Source organism: Stegodyphus dumicola, chromosome 3 (genome assembly GCF_044657685.1).
Source record: "Stegodyphus dumicola isolate Sdum_Otavi_A_Nest chromosome 3, ASM4465768v1".
Taxonomy (NCBI): domain Eukaryota; kingdom Metazoa; phylum Arthropoda; class Arachnida; order Araneae; family Eresidae; genus Stegodyphus; species Stegodyphus dumicola.
In genome coordinates this window covers 183960602-183978831 of record NC_140770.1, presented here as the reverse complement: position 1 = coordinate 183978831, position 18230 = coordinate 183960602, and the positions used below count along the sequence as shown (strand labels likewise).

General features: G+C 33.9%; 2 protein-coding genes across 2 annotated transcripts in view; one reads left to right on the top strand and one right to left on the bottom strand.

The window, feature by feature from the left end:
• Positions 1-14716, bottom strand: part of LOC118180045 (phospholipid phosphatase 5) — a 123715-nt gene extending 108999 nt beyond the window's left edge. Inside the window, exon 1 of the mRNA XM_085813687.1 lies at positions 14597-14716. The gene's annotated coding sequence lies outside the window, so the exon portion shown is untranslated. The remainder of the gene's footprint in view (positions 1-14596) is intronic.
• The window catches only part of Dys (Dystrophin), a 670989-nt gene continuing 665239 nt past the window's right edge, over positions 12481-18230 (top strand). The window contains exon 1 of the mRNA XM_085813682.1: positions 12481-12682. Coding sequence (XP_085669808.1) covers positions 12622-12682 — 61 coding nt within the window. The 5' untranslated portion in view covers positions 12481-12621. The remainder of the gene's footprint in view (positions 12683-18230) is intronic.

Below are 18230 nucleotides of genomic sequence, written 5' to 3'. Positions count from 1 at the left end.
GACTGTCCTAAAGCAGCGAGTAATTGCAAGACCCCAAGCTCTCTGTATAGAATCTAACTTCATCCGGAGCCTCACCAGCTCCCCCGCTCTGGAACCCCAGGTGCCAATTCCATACATCACAATAGGTAATACAACGGCTTTATATAGAACCAATAGTATACCAGATCTCTTAGCAAAAATATCGCCCGCAAAGTTCCTTCTGTAGGCAAGTAAAAGCTGATCTGTTCTTCGCTGCACGTTCTTAAAGTGTTCAACAAAAGTGAGCTTACAGTCCAGCACAACACCTAAATATTTCACATTTTCTGTAAATCTAATTCTCCTATTATGATACCGAATTCGAAGAGGTCTCACCACACGTCTTTCCCTCGGGAAAAACTTAGCCTGTGTCTTATCCATATTAAAATTCAATTTTCCCCCATTACTCCAATTATCAAAAATTGCACAGGTCTCATCAAACAATTTTTCCAGTTTTTCAAGTGAGTCCCCCCTAAACAATGCAACGACGTCATCAGCATTATCAGGGCTGGTGTTCCTCCTTACTTGCTTTGGAAACATTAACTGTCCTGATTCGGAACAGGGAGCTTACTGAAGCTATGTTCAATAAATTGTGAAGTAGACAATACACACAGGAAGGGTATACGAAACCCTTTATTTTTCTCTCTTTACAATGATTTCCGGAACTTCGGAATACAGAGACCAACCACTTGTGGTCTGAACGTAAGAATATAAAAAATATTAACTGAAAATCTAACTAAACTAACTTTGGATTAATAAACAAGTGCCTAACTCTAAGATTGGCCGTATATTAACAAAAAGCCGTATGTAGTACAGAGAACTGTTAACACTACGATACGTTTAAAATTATCACGAGGATTAAACCTCTGGCCTTGAAGGCAACCAGCAACCGAGTAAAACTACTATGGCAAGCGGCCTGCTTCTAATAACTCCTTCCTCCCTCTTGCTTGGCAAAAAGCCACAACTTAAGTACTTGGCGTTAGCAAGACAAATTTGCATAAATAAGTTAAAAGCTTTTAATTCTGGCCGGAAGTAGAAAATAAGAAGTGATAGTAAAAATTTAAAATAAAATAAACGTTAGTAAAACTTAGGATCCTTACAGCATAAGCAACAAGTTCCACATTGCCAAAAAATTCACATTGAAGCAATTTATTCATAATCACGTTCCAGAACAGAGGAGCGCTGCAGGAACCCTGCGGGCAGCCTTTACCAATTTTAAAAGTGGACCCATATTTACTTTCCGAAAATCAATTAAAATACATTCTTCCAGTAGAGCACGTGTGGGACATGCTTGGCGGACGAGTTGCAGCCCGTCAACCTCCTCCTACATGTCTACCGGAACTTCGGAGAGCATTGCTTTCTGAGCGGTGTAATGTCCCCGAAGATCAGATCGATAATTTGATACTCAGCATGCCTAGGCGTTGTACGGACTGTATTGCATCGTCTGGGAGACATACAATGTATTAACAATCATACCAACCATGTAATATTGGTTTTTTGTAAATAGGTTTTTTTTTGTAATTTGCTCCAGGGAGAAAATATCGCTAATTTTTTTAATGATATCAAACATATAGCATCATTTTTTGCTCTTTACCTTTTGTTTAATATATAAGCTTTACAAATAAGTCAAATTTGTTTTGCTTCTAACTCTTCCTTTGCCTGATTTTGCATTATCCTTAATTTATCGACATGAGTGTAAATTGGACATGATTTTAAGTTAGTGCTATCTTTCCCAAACATTCCGAAATGCCTCTCCATTAAGTGGGTTTTCCTCTATTTTAGGTGGGTGGCATTCCATTAGTGGGTTATTTCTGATGTATGGTCAATAACTACCTAAATATAAAGAGTGACTAAGATTCAAATTATTTATGAAGGTATTTATTTATACATATTATATACAATAATATAAAACTTTTTAGTTAACTTAAAATATGTGATTTGATTTGTGGTAGAATTCTTTGAAAAACCGGATAGTAGCGTTTCTCAAATTGTGGTCCTCGAAGTCTGCGCTTGTGATCTTTCTAGATTTCCAAAAGAGACAAAAATAAAATTAAAATGAACTGCAACTGAAAATCTCAGATTTGGAAATCACAGATGGCAATCGTCTATTTCGTTTTCTCCTAACACCGATATTTTATGAAATTTATTATCGATTATCCTATTTATGGACTTCCTACTCTAGTTTTAGAAGCAAAATGCTAGAAATATAAAACACTGTGATTGTGATGCTTTTAGCCATTCTTTCTCTGCATATTCTTCCTGCATACGCTGGTCTTATTATCAATGAAAATGAAATATAGTAACGTTACAATTGTGCTTTAAAATTTATAATTCTGTTTGCTTCTACGTATTTGTGTGAGCAGCAAACAAAATACTGAAATCGACTTGATGTATGTAGTAGTTCTTCGGCTTCTGATCTCTGAAATTAAAATTGCTTTTTTGAATCAACTAATATTCTCGCCATTCATTAAAAAAAACTCTAATTTCACCTATACCTAACTTTGCTTTCTCCCCTTTCTTTTCTTTCTTTCTCTCCACCCTCTATTTCCGAAATTTCACTAATTGTCATTTTATTTCGCTGTACCGTTTCCAACTTAAGAACTTTTCATTCATATTATTACGAATTTTGTACATATATAAATAATTTTAGTAAAATTGTATGTCAATTTTTTTTTTTTTTTTTTTTTTTTTTTTTTTTAAATGGTGTAAGTCGAAAAACTTAAGAGATGATGCTCTGCCGTAAAAACAAGAATACTGGGGCAAGTATATTTAGCATTGACTAAATGACTATTTCGCTAAATAAGTGAGATATCGCCAAGCTGGCAATGGTTTTGGCGATTATTTTTGTCGCCAAATATGTAATAAAATTGTAATAGAGAGCCAACTGTAATAGATATTGTAATCGAATAATTGTAATTACTTTATATATGCAACTGTAACCGTATTCGGCCCTTAAATGTAACTTTAGTCGTATATGCCTTCCATAATTTAGAGATATCGAATTTGCTAGAGGTTTATCGGCAGCTGGATGAAAACTATATTGGAGGAAATTCGAGGAAATAAGTTTAAATGAAATACAGCTAAAAATGTGTATAATTTAAAATAAGCCGTACAAGGAAGTCATGTGGTGGCCACACCAGATTTATCTCTTTAGAGAGGACTTTCGAGATTAAATGGTGGGATTTCGTAAATTACCTTGTAATAGCTAGGTTCAGTTTCGGGTCATATTCTAGCAAGGACTATTAGTCTTGCCAATTGCTTACGTGATTCTTCCCCTGAGAACAACAATGCAGGCAAATAGGACCAAAATCAGTCAGTTTCGTAAGTGTGTGTGCAGAAATAACGCATTCAGATGGTATAGGACACTCTAGAGCGGCAGATAAAAGCTTCCAGCTGGAGTAAATCGTCGTTCCCCGAGATGTTTGGAGCGGTACGCTTTGCTAAACGAACTTAGAGCTCGCCAATTTGCATTATTTTATCCATGGGGAAGCAAACAGAAACAGAGCAGCTACTCAAACGTGTTACAGAGAATTATTTCTGAGCAGTTGCACCGTTTCCGTTCGCAGTCCTAAAAGTAAAAAGCATGATAACCGGAAAAATGCCCCTGTAAGCATTATTCCTGTGGGCTTTTTTCCTGTGGGTTTTTTCCTAGAACCATTTTTCACATCTCGTGCTTCCAAAATACCTAATGTCTCTACAAACTTACTGAATATTAGCTAATATACGTAAATATCTAATTTTATCATCGATTTCATCATAGTTTCTTACATGATTCGCGATTACCAAATGTAAGTTTTCATTTTTTAATCCAAAGGGATTTGAATCCCGAAGGACTATTAGTTTCGTTTTGGCATTTTGCGTCGGACGGATAAATGTCGGTTCACTTTTCAAACTGTTGCCATAAAATATTAGAGTCCTGCATTATATTTGAAGAAATTAAATAATGAAAATCTGCGTAAATGTATGTATATTTCTCACATTGTCATAAAATAACGGTACATAGAGTCATCGAATTTTGAATAACGTAATCCTCCAACGAATATGAGCATGTGGAAGACCAAATTTGAAATTTGAAATTTTGTTTTATGATCGATTTCCTATTTTTTAAAACTTTGACGAATTTTTGATTAACAAACTCAAGGATTTCAAAGCGAGCAATGGCAACGTTGTGCAGAAAAAACATTTTTATCTCCAGCGCGTGAGTCTCTGTATCGGAAATTCTAAAGATATGCTCGTTTTAAAACTATTTTGCGATATTGCTGTTGCACTGGATCTTATGGTTTAAGTGCGAGGAACATGATATTTAATAAAGAAAGGTAACACACAAAATGTTAAAAAACGCCCCTTTGGACGTAATTTAAAATCTGAAACATTTCAGATTTTTTTTTCTTTTTTTTTTTTTTTTTTTTAACTTCAGTACGCCTTGTATTTACAATAGCTAGCAATAAACGTTGACAGGCTAAATCTTTTTTTAGTCCGTCAAACAAAAACCACATACTAGGATGGCTACAATTAAATAATGAATTTAGTACCTTATGAAAGCTTTCGTAATAATTAGTTGTTTTAGGAGATTTTCTGAAGGTTGCTTCATAATGATTCCACACTTCGATTGGAAACTGTGCTCTTCTAAAACTTTTTTGGCTCCAAACTTAAATAACTACATTCAAACACCAATTTATATAGATACAGATCAAAAGTATGCAAAAATAGAGTAAATAAAAATCAAGAATAAACTATTGGCAGTTACAGAAAAAAAAAATGTCGCACAGGGGGCAATGGTATAAAATATTACAGTACATGCAAAATTTTACTATAGTTTTTATTCTTTTATATACCGCCTCTGAAAAGGTTAATATGAGCATTTGTCCAATAATTTTTTCAAATGATCAAATATTTTTCCTCTAAAAAATTCAAGGTATGTTTACGATGTTCAAATCGATTAATTTATTGATTGATTAATGTAAGGATATTTCTACGTATTTTATTTATCAGTGGGCTTATTTCCATGTGAGTATATATCTATGTGAGCATTTTTCCATTTGAGTATTTTTCTATGTGGGCATATTTCTGTTTGGGCTTTTTTCCTGTGAGCATTTATACTTGTGAGCATTATTCTGCGAACATTATTCCTGTGGGCTTTTTTTTTTTTTTTTTTCCCTGTTTTTTTTTTTTTTTTTTTTTTCCCCTCCTAGAATCAAAAGGCATACAGGCGAGTTCAGCGCCTGTATAGAATGAACGACGGGATTTTATGAGGCGTCTGGGAAGTATGTATTATGTGAAAGGGACTGAAAGCTCTTTTACTTCATTCAGTTATCACAAAACAGCACACAAAATTAAAAAATTTCGATGCTCAATATAACAAATGTCATAGCAATATTCAGTTTCTATGTATGCTTTGGCAAGAACCTCTGACATAACGATTAAGTTGCTTGTACGATTTGATATTTTTATGTAAATGGTAAAGACTATCATGTCTTTTTTATTTTTATTTATTTATTTTTTTTTTTTATCAAACTTATTTTAACGAAGTCCCAGGCGGAAAAGTTTAGTGAGGTAAGATCAGAACCTTTTGAGAGTCTCTTTCCTGCCAAACCATAATTCTGAAAATCGATAATTCAACTAGTCACAAAGTGAGGTGGGGCTTCATCTTATGGAAAGGTCAACTCAGCATGTTCGGCTTTCATTATTTCGATTTAAGGGGAAAAAAATGAACCGTAGTAAGTCCGTAAACACACTGAAGTTGATATCAGTTTCAATACAGAAAAAGGGGCCAGAAATCTTGTTACTAACTAAGCAGCACCCGGCATTACAAGAATCTAAATTGCATTATTGAAGCACAAGTAGATTTTTAGACTCCCGAGTTTGGTAATTGTGATGATTTATTCAATCGTTTATAGAGAATGTGGCCCTAACTAAATAGAATACATTTTCAAAAGTTTTATAACATTCCAACAACATAAAATAACCCTCTTCTTCTTGTTTCATGGTTCTATTCAATGCTACAGTTGAATTTTACACTAATATAACTTTAATCTCTAACAAGTGACGTCATATACAATCGGATTTAGGTAGCCTTAACTCTTATCTATGACATATAACGTGTTTTCGAGGGCTATGAACATGAGACTCTTAGATTTTTTTTATTGCCATCTTTTGTACACAACAAAAATTATACACATGGTATTTTTGAATAATTGAATTAATTAAAAGCACTTTTAGTTCCTTTCACATAATCCACGTATCACAATGACAATTTCTTTGCACTCATTATAGGAAAAGCATATAGGTTTGCAAATATATGGATCTAATCGTTTTGCCCCCATTCTCGTTGGATTCTTTGTTTGGAGTAATATGAGTTCGCGTAACTTAACATTTGTTACGAGCCTGTAATATTGAATTATATTTCATAGCGTTTTTCAAATTATGTTCCTCTCTAACTATACTTCTTCTCAAACTTATTGTAGGCATTGAAATTTATAGAATCAATCTGATTAAATTTTTTATTATCTGAAATAAGCAGCAATTATTTCTTTTAATTTTCTTTTCCTCCACGAAAGGGCATTGTGTTTGTATTTCGTCTATTTTTTGTCTTGCTTGAATAAGCAAGAAATAATTTGCATCACTATCTGCATTTATTTCGTCGTTCACTATCGGGCAATAAATTGTTTTTCTCATTGTTTTCTTTCCTGTTTTTTAATATTTTGTTATTACCTACAGTACTTACGAAAACGATTAAGATAACCTTCTGGGAAAACTTGCTGTGTTCTAAACACATGGAATGAGTTATGAAAGTATTGTGTATTTGTCTTTAAGAAAGAAATGTATCTTCATTAGGGTAGTAAGTGCTCATATGTTTATGTTTATTGAAGTATAATAATTTGTCCTTATCACAAAGCAAAAAATTTGTATTTATTATCAACATCTTCCGAAGTGTTAGTAGAGTTACATATAAAATTCTTCGCTTCGTTTCGTAGGGTTTCGTTTCCTCACCAGAATGCAAATCAGTTAGAGTCGAGTATTTTGGATTGTAAGACAAAGCGTGTTTCTACCACTAGAGGCCACGTTGCTAGGTTTCATCAGCTCAGATTAACTTGCAATTTTTTGTATTCGCTTTGCTGCCGTCATTTAAATCGTTACGTCAGTGAGAAGTTTAGAGCCAACCTTGTGTTAAATAAATTGTGTGGTCTTTTCACTTCTAGACTTAGTTTAACTTTTGAAATTGTCTGTTATTTTAAGTTACTTCGTCACAAGGGGTGGCTGATCTTGTCAAGCACGAGACGTGCATTTATGTTCAGGTTCTGTTTAAATAAAACGGTAATTTAAACCTTTTCTCTGAACCAACCATAATTCATCCTACATCGGTAAGGAATTTGATACTAGTTTGTGCTGCCAAAGCAAGTCTACTGCACTTGCTCGCGTTGCTCTGTGACCTTCAAGTATCATGCTATAGTTATTCTAAAACCTAAGTTATAATGCTGAACTTAAGACTGCGGCTATAGTTCAGCCTTGGAAAATGATACAGGAAGCTGATCAGTAGTGTGAGAGGTCTGACGTCCCCCCTCCCTGCCACACAAAATTTGCGTGTAATTTCTGACTTCCCAAAATTTTGACTATCAGTAGCCTACTGTTGACTGGAGACCTTACCAGTTGTATTTATAATTGATTTGTATGTTATACATAATTATATTCTTACTGCATTCTGTCAATAAAATAAGCTAGACAAGCTTACTTAAGTCAGGGGTTCTCAATCTGTGGTACGCAAGAGAAAACTAGTTGGTACGTAAAGAAGCAAAGTATTTTTAACTATTAAATTAAAAAATTTAAACCCCAACATCTTGATTGAGTTTCTTCTCTAACACTCGTAAATTTATGCGATCTGAGCTTTTCAAGAGTGTTGGTGGTAGTAGTACTTTATAGTTGTGGTACTAAAGGTTTTCAATTTTTGTTTAAATGGTACACGTTAGTCAAAAGGTTAAGAACCGCTGACTTAAGCAAAATGAATCAGATTTGCAGCAATTTAAGGCATTTCTTGACACCAAAGTTTATACCCTCTCCTCGAGCAGATATCACATTTCTATTAGAATTTACATTAATACTATTTTACATGATAAAAGTACTGGAGATGTTATATATTACTGATAGTATAACAGACATAAATTTCATGATGTAGAGTTTTATAAAAATAAAGTATATTTTATAGCAGTAAATGGTAAGATAGACTGGTACATACACATATTTTGTGTATTCATCAATATCCAAAATTTTAACAGTTTTTCAGTGTTTATATGATACCGTTTCAAAATTTTTCAAATTTTCGCAAGTTTTTGAACCTTCGAATAATAAAAATAAATAAATAAATAAATAAATAAATAAAAACTTTTGAATAATATTTCAAATCTGCGTTGTTATAAGACAACTATAGATACAGAATACCCCCACCCAAAACAGTTTTTAAGTTATTCGATTTTTATTAAATGCATTAGGCCCACCAGCGGCCGAGCGGTAAAGTCGCTGAACACTGGTAGTTCGGTCCGAGGTTCGAATCCCGCGAACGGGCTGGCTGCATGGGTGTTTTCGTGGTTTTCCCCATGTGTAACGTGCATACGAGCCAGTTTCCCTTAGAAAGTCCTCCACGAAGGCATCCCTCCCCTTAGGCAGATAGCCCTAGTGTGCTTTGCCATGATTAAATACACCAAAAACACCAAATATTAAATGCATTAAAAATTCATTCTTTTTGAGCGATAATAACGCCAAATGTGGCTTACGTACTTTGTTAAAAGTACTAACGATGCCTTTTTCCCCGCTCGTCTACAATGAAAAAAAGGAATAGAAAATAGGTTGCTAAAAATAGCGCAAACTGAAAAAAAAAATCCTTCAAGATAAATTTTTGAATTTCTCCGTAAATTTCGCACCAAATGTTACAAAATTTAGGCATAATTTGAGTCGTAAAATCAAAATATGGAAAAAAAAGGTTGGCATGTCGTTTCAGAAAAGTCTGATTTTGTGTCAAAATACCTATATTAGATTAATTCCTATATATTAATCTAATATAAGTCGCGTTTTCGAGATATGAAAAAACGCAATTTAAATTTCGCCAATCAGCCCAGTAGAACGAGAGACATAGAACTGTCTTCCCCCTCTTTTTTCTTTTTAGTCCAAAGGGGCTTTGTCGCTGAAAGATTATTGTTTTCGTTTTGGGATTTTGCTTTGAATCACTTTTCAAACTGTTTCCACCAAATGTTAGAGTCCTGCATTATATTTGAAGAAATTAAATAATGAAAAATCTGCATATATGTATGTCTATTTCTCGCATTGGGATAAAACAACGCTACATACAGCCATCGAATTTTGAATGACGTAATCTTCCTACGAATATGGGCATGTGGAAGACCAAATTTGAAATTTGGAATTTGTTTTATTATCGATTTCATATTTTGTAAAACTTTAACGAATTTTTGATTAACAAACTTAACTATTTAAAAGCGACAATAGCCACACTCTACGGGGGGGGGAGAGCCATTTATCTCCAGCGCACGGAAGTGTTTATCGGAAATTCTAAAGGTATGCTCATTTTAAAATTATTTTACGACATTGCTATTGAACTGAATTTTATGCTTTAAGTGGAAAGAACATGATATTTAATAAATAAAGGTAACACACAAAACGTTAAAAAAACGCCCCTTTGGACGTAATTTAAAATCTGAAACCTTTCAAATTTTAATTTTTTTTTCGCAGAGTACATGGACAAATGCATTGCGTAAATATATAAAGCTAGCTCATACTCTTCCTTTGAATTAGTTAATATGAACAAAACCCCAAAAACACATATAAATGAAGACTTAAAATTACCAGTTGCTATTCATTTGGATTATCATCTGCAACCGAGTCCAGTCTTTAATTAGAGAATTTGTAACCCCCCTTTTTTTTTTCTTTTTCTTTTCTTGTTCGAAGTAAAGGAAGTATTGTTTATTCATATATTTTGTGACACTATCCAACTACTTCCCTACCGAATAAGAGTTTTTAACGCGGAGAAGTAAGCAGAAGATTTTTAACCCCGGGGCCTACATTATGCAGAGGAAATTATTTTTCCAAACGTGCTGTATTTCAAATAAACTCCTTCATACTGTTTTTGTGCGTACACAACAATTTCAGGTTCTAAAATGAGTGTGTTTACTGTTCTCCACATTTGTTTTCTTGTGAATACTCTTTTATTCCAATATTAAAATTCCTTCTCAGGGATTGTTTTTAGCCCAAAAATTCGAAACACGATTTTGCTCTGTTTCGCTTTCATGCGTTGTTTCACATTTCATTTGAGTCTGTTGCCATCCGGAAAAGCGTAAGACATTATTCGTTCAGCCTGTCTGTTATTAATTAACAAACTAAACTATTTAAAAGCAATAAATGAAGTTCTTCGCAATATTATATTTTTACTTTTTAATCTGATTGATGTAAATAAAAATACGTTCAAATCGTGATATATCTAATTAAAAACATTAAATATTTTTAGAAAATTACATTGCGTATTTTTTAATATTTTAAATACACAAAAGATATGTAACGTTCCCATGTTAGTCTAAATGTATATTCATCTAGTATCCTGTTCAGTCTGCTCACGCGTCTTCAGGTCTTGGATATTATTACGTGAGAATGTGTGCTTAGAGCCTTTGAGAGAATTCTTGGCTAAGAGTGGTCATGAACTGTAAAATTAATGAGAATAAAGTGTTAAATATTATTACAGTCTACAACTGCATTGTGTGTTTAACATATCCTATGAGATTTAAAGAACAGTGTCTTAGAGCCTTACTATAATAACAGACGTCTAACAGTCTTCCCATGTCGTTACCCGACCTTATTACTACTTGCTATGAAGGTCACTTTGAAATTTTTTAGGTAAGCGCAGACGATAAGAGGCAGAAAAGAATTAAAGGTTAGATTTTAAAATATGAACTATTTTAGCGTAGCAGACGATTTTTTTATTGGCCAGCTGCAAGTAGTTTAGTGTAGAATAATTTTTAGGCAGAAGGAAAAATTGAGTTTGCTCGAGAACATTATGGTGCTATGATTTTCTATGATTTTAAAGTGGGATTAAATCAGGAAGAATGCGTTTAACGTCTACAGTTAGCATTTGGAAATGAAGTCCATCTCACGCTTCTGTAGTCAGATGGCTTACAGAATTTCACAGAGGTCGCAGCTCTCTTCAGAATGAAGAACACACAGGAAAGCCGCTGTCAGCAGTAATCCTGGATCTGCCATAATCGATGATAATCGCTGCACTTACCAAATGATACAAAAGGAACTTAACAATGAATCCGCCGCCATTTATAAAATTATCCATGAAAAATTGCATATGAAAAAACTAATTTGCTGTTGGGTACCCCATAATTTAACTGAGCACCAAAAAGAAAAGCGTGTCAGAATCATTAAGGAAACCCTTAAATTAAAGATAGTCGCCACCGCATTATTTCTAAAACTGCAATTGGCGCCGAAACGTACATACCATTTTTTGACGTCTCAACACGTCAAGAAAGTAAAGTATGGGTCTTTGAAGATGATTCCAATGGTGAAAAGAAAGAAATGTATATTGTTTACTTCAGAAGTACAAGACTGGTTAAAATCGTCAAGCTGGAAGCTGGAAGCAGAACCATCAAGCTGGAGAAGACATTCATATCTAACTGCTACCCCAGTGCGTGTTTTCCAGAATTCTTCAAGAAGTGAATGTTAGAGACTCGTGTTCCATGATAGCGCATCTTCCCATTCAGTAAGATTGACAGTTTGGTTTATTGAAACCGGGAAAAAAAAAAAAAAAAAAAAAAACATCAAAGTGATAGCGTAGAACATTCACCCTATCACCCGATCTAGCTAAGTGTGACTTTTGGTTATTTTTCAGAAGAAGTTACGTGGACGTCGTTTTCATTCCGAAGATGAGATTGATGAGGTTATACATGCATTTCTTTCATGGATTCCAAGGAATGAATGCATTTAATCTTTAGAAAAATCGCCTACAGAAGTACACAGACGCTTTTGAATACTTCTAAAATTACTTAAGTATAACTTTGTGTATATCTCCAAAAATTTCTGAGGGATCTTCGTGTCATAGGAAGATCATATTTTGGGTAATTCAACAAATCTTCTGTATTTTTTAAAGAAAAAAGTATTCTCATTGCTTAATTGACATACTTTATATTATATTATATAGTTATTCATATTATGTTACACTACGCGTGTGCTAATTTCCAATTTTCTATAATTAATTTATAGAAGTCAAGCTGTAGATGTGAAGCTTTATCTATGAAGAATTCCGAACTTACGAGCTCCGTGCAAACTATGACATTTAACAAAATGGTCAAAAGCGAGTGACAGCAAATGAAGCGGTTGTGAGATCTACATCTGTCATTGCACTCCTCCTATACCAGCCCCCGTCTTCATTAAGACGCTATTAAGGTTCGTTAAGAGAGGATAGCTTCACAAAAGGCTTTTCCTGGTATTCCCGTTTCCGCCGGCTGTGCGGCACGATGTCGAGACACTACGAATTTCCATCTTTTTGAATCACCTCATTTCGGAATATGGGAAGATAAAGCAGCAGCCGTGCCTTTTTCAGGCGGCTGGATGGAGCGCTACTATGGAGATGAGGACGATGTGCTCTCTTTCAAAATCAAGACGATTCAATGTAAGTAATGAATCTTTTCAGCTTTTTAAAGAATGACAGTTTTTTTTAAGCATTTGCATAAATTTGTATCACTTCTTTCTTTTGAATTGAGTCGCATAGTTTTTTAATGCTTTCTAAGAATTTACGCATAGTATCAATTCGTAAATATTTAGAGAAATGAAATAGTCTTTTTATTTTAAGTACAGTCAACAGCCAATTTTTCAAGATAATAACAGGGACTATGTCCACAGTGTTTTCAAGCAGCGTAATTTGGAGAATAGTTGTATTTGATTACATAAAGCAAATCAATATACAAAACAAAAAGGAAACATTGTAAAATAATGAAAGAATAATAATCAGTAGACATGAACAAATTAATATATAAATGGCCGTCAAAGAACAATATTTTCAAGAAAACACGAAGGATGCCATTAAGTTCAAACTCACCTAAAACACTACGCAAAGCAAATCAATATTCAAAACAAAAATAAAATACTAAAATAATTAAAGATAAAGTAGCATTCAGAAATGACCAAAATAAGTTAAAAATGGTGTCAAAGAACAATATTTTCAAGAGAACGTGAATGGTGTCACTGAGTTCGAACTCGCCTAAAATAGTATTTGATTGGATTGCTTAAATCAAATCAATATTCAAAGCAAAAAGAAAACACCGTAAAATAATAAAAGCATGATTAAAAATAAGCAAGATAATAAAATAAGCATGGTTAGAAATGAAGGAACTAAACAGTAAATGAAGGCGGAAAACAGTATTTTTAAGAGAATATGAGTAGTATCACCGAGTTAAAACTATAAAAAAAGTAGATTGAACTTTTTATTCTTTTGGCAGACATCATCTGCGTTTTCTCTTTTTATCCTACGCATTTGTTCGTCTTCTCTTTGTATTTTATGCACGCACTTTCCCCCCACCCCACCCCTATACATAAACTGAATGTTTTCTTCCACGAATCCCGCTTTAACCACAGCCCGGTTTACTCATTCTAGCTGGTTACTTGAGAGTCCAGATAATACTGATTTATGTAACATTTATTATTGGTTTTGAAAACCTTTTTTAGAGACGTTTTAACATAGATTATTGAATTTAACTTTTCTAGCAAATCATTCAAAATAAATGCGAGATTGCAAATATAAAAAATCTGATGTGTACACCACATGACTTCCTTGTACGGAATATTAAATTATACGCATTTTTTCTTGCATTTCGTTTAGACTTATTGGATTGAATTAAATCTACTTCGCCAACAGCACATAAACCACAATAGAATAAATGCATTCTTTAAAATTCACTTTATTTGTTCTCCATAGCGAAACTCTGGCTGCATACTTAACAGTATTATATTTCGTTCATTTTATAACTATGTCTATGTCTATGTCTTATCCCTTAGTAAGAGGCAATCGACCATTAACGGCCTTTACCAATATATGATACTTGACTTTTAAATGCTTGCAGAATCCAGTAAGTTGTATCCAATAATATGGAAGTACTTGTACACATGCTGTGCTAGAACTCAGAGATTACTATCGACGGAGTCTCCTGTGCTGCCGTCCGTAGAATAAGCAAACTTTGAACAAATGAGGTGCTCGTGTGACTCCATCTATTAGTAGTGAACAAAAGCATTTTAGTTGACAGGAGCTCTGGTTGCGCCATATCTTGCAGGATGTATTGTAAGGCATTTTTAAAATTTCATAAAAATTATTCTTTTGATAAGCAATAATTGGCAATTAAAATGATGAAAAACATAATTTGCTGTACATTGAAACGTTTCATAAGAGTAAAAACTATTTACACACAAAGTCTACCTGCTTTGGCAGGAACAAAGTCCATAGCGCTTTGTAATTTGATAAGTAAATCTATAAGTAAAGAAAATGAAGTAAAATCTTGGCTAACTAAGAAGAAAACGAAAATATATACATTACCACCGACTATTATGGTGAATAGTGCGGGCCTCTTGTGGCGTTCGTTGTTCAATTGTGAAATCATAATTTCCTAGCTTTTTGAAGATATTCTTAGGATGACTGTCACATTTCATAAAAAAGTTATGAGAAGCTTTTAGAATTTCAGAATCCGTGGGTTTAATTTTTAAATCATCGTGAAGAGTGCTGTTTCGTACGAACCAAGGCGCATTTGTAATTATTCGGATGGCCTTGTTTTGAATTCTTTGTATTTTTTCGCGATGAGTTCTTGCAGTTGCAGCCCACGCTGGGGAAGCATACATTAAAATCGGGCGGATAGCTTGTAGATAGGTAACTCTTTTTGTAGCGAGACTAAGTTTAGAATTTCTCCCTATGAGTGCATAGATACTGCCTATTGCTTGGTTGGCTTTTTTACAGATCGATATGGTTTTTGAAGGTTAGTTTTTGATCGAGATAAACGCCTAAATATTTAACACATTTTTCATTTGCGATGGAGATATTATTAATTGTGATATTGTTGAGATGTCTTCTGGAAGGGTTTTTTTGGAAATAAATTGTAGTGGATTCATATTATAACTCAGAATGCAGAAAATTTATATTATTTAAAGAATTATCTAATCGTTGCCACATGTTCTATTCAAATACTATAATAAAGCTAGAACGATGTATAAAAGAAATTAAGCAAACAAAACAAAAAAGAAACAGTTTTTCACAGACGATTGAGTATTCCTCATTCAATTAATTCAGTTCACCCTTCGCGACAAGGCAAAAAAACTCAAAATATCTGTATTAAAAATTGCGAAGTAAATCTTAAACACTTATTTCTTCGAAAAAATTCCAGAAAGGTTTAAGCATGAATTAATTCGTAATAATAAGTGAATTCTTTATCTTTGTTGTTGCGAAGCTACGTTTCTCTAGATTGGCAACAAATCCACTACTCTGCTGTTTCAAATGTAAAAAAGCAATGGCCGCCATCAAAAAAATTATTAGGCTTAGCGGCACTTAAACAACTGTAAAATTGTTTATAATTCTAAAAATATTGTATACAGATTTACTAAAGGCATAAAAACCTCAACCGGAAGATAAAAACAACATAATTCAATCATTTTTAAAGCAAAAAATGCACAATTTACAAACATATAAGAGTAAAGAAACAGATCACTGAGTCGGGTAACAGAGTGGATATATATATAAATATATTTATATATGTTTGGCGCGGCCGATTACAACCAAAATACGAGGCGCACATCTACATGTTATAGTAGTCATATATACAAAATTTCAACATTCTGAGGCTACTCGTTTTTGACTTATGCGATATACGTACGTACGTACGTACATACGTTCGTACAGACGCCCCGAAAAATTCTCTTCAGAAATCATTTTAAAGCAGTTTTATAATTTTTTTGTAGGAAAAAAGTCTTTTATTCTGTCCTTACGTACAGATATCACGCAAATACATCGTTAAATTGCATTCGAAACGGTCAAAATGGATATTATCGTTGAAATATGCTGCCTGAAACTTTTCGCGATTACAATACTTCCTTTTTACTTCGTACAAGGAAGTAAAGCGAGCAAAAGAAAAAAAATGTCTCGCATATTCACACCTCTTTCTAATTCATTTTTTTTTAATAAATAAGCAAAATTTCATCTTTGAGTTTTGTTTGATGAGTTTTAATTGCTTTTTTGATTTAAAGCAAGAGATTGCTGGTTCATGATTTTTGTGTCTTCAAGCTTTTTTAATGAGGAATAAATTTCTCTTTTTAATTTGAAAAAAAAAATCTAAATCTCTATTTAACTTTAATTAACAGTTAACTTCAAATTCTCTAATTAACAGTAATCTCTAATTAGCATTTAAATTCAAATTAGAGTTCATGCAAGTTTTTCTGGTGAGAACTCTTTGTGGGACGGTTGGAGTACCAGTTAGAGGAATTTTACGTTATGAGGAGGAATTTACCTCCTCTAATGGATCATACATATTAATTCACAAAGATTCCCCTTTTTGTAAAACATATTTTTACATTAATTTTTAGAAAAAAGAAATTGCAAAGTCACAAATTTGATATAAGAATTTCCAGAATTTTACGTAAGAGTCAAGAATGTTTTTTAAGAGTTCCAACTTTCGTCTCCCGAGGCCGTCCCTGAATTTTCATTCTTTCTTAGAATCCAAACAAATAACTGCAAAAAAATATCAAAATGACATGTAAAGAAATAAAGTAATGTGGGGATTTTAAACGATGAACAAATTAATTAACGAAAGACATTTTAATTACACAAACGATTATTACATAAATTTAACATTTAAGAGAATTAAACAAGTAATGATTCGTCAAAGTTCTTTTTGAACAGAAGCAGCGTCCCTGCTCCCACGTCAATCGTCTATCATCTCAAAACGGTAATTCCCCTAATTTTTGCTTGGCGCTTTCGGAGCTCGTAGTGAGAATGACGTCACGGCACAGAGTCGTAGCTAGGGTTTTCAGCGCCCAGGGACAACTGAAGATTTCGCGCCCCCTACTGCTTGCCAAGGATGGAAAACATTTAATTCTAAAATGTCGTAACATCAGTTTGGCGCCCCTTGGATTCTGCGCCCGGGGACAGATGCCCCCCTTGCCCCCCTCTAGCTACGCCCCTGTCACGGCATATGGTTTTCATCACAGCTCCAAGCGATCGGCACTACATTTTCGGCCATCCGAGGGTGGACTGGCTCTCCAGGACACTGCAAAATAAAAAAAAAAATAAAAATAAAAACAAGCAAGGAATATACAATAACAGAAATAAGTGTTCGTGAAAATTTTTAAAGCGCCGTCCATTTCTTGAGGAATTCGACACATGTGGTGGTGCATATGGGCCCCTCATGGCACCCTTCCTTTATTACGTCACAGGTGTTGCCACCCTTAACTTTCGTGATCTTATAAGGTCCGAAATACCTCGCTCTTAATTTTATGTGTGGTCCGAATTGAGTCCTTTTGATAACCACTAAGTCACCAACTTTGTACGGCTGTGCTTGTCTTCTTTTGGCATTATATGTCTTTTTATTTTCCCGTTGGACTTGGAAAATTTGCCTCTTGGCTTGCTTTCGTAATTCTTCTCTTTGAGACTCGAATTGAGATTGAAACTCACTTTCTATCAGTTCTTTGAGCTGATCGGTGCACTTACTGTTCATTTTAGTACCGAAGAGCAATTCGAACGGAGCGGTGTTAATGCTTCTTTGATATGTTAAGCGTCCTCTGAACTTCGTGAGTATGTTTATACCATTCGGTTGGTTTTTTTAAGGACAGTTTCGCTAATACTGATATAATGACTTGGTTGATTCGTTCGACTTGTCCATTTGCTCTCGGCAGGCCTGTGGTGATTAGATGATGTTTAATATCTTCTTTAGCACAGTAGTCAGAAAACTCACTGGATGTGAAAGCCGTTCCTCTATCAGAAATAATCTGACAAGGGCTTCCAAAAATGGCCTTCTGATTCTCTAACTTCGCTATCACCTCAGCAGAGGTCGTACATTTTGTTGGATAAATCCAAAAAATTTAGTAAAGGCGTCGACCACTACTAATATGTGCTTGTAGTTTTTTTTTTTTTTTTTTTTTTTTTTTTTTTTTTTTTTTTTTTTTATGTGTACTTTCCAGTGACCCAAGTC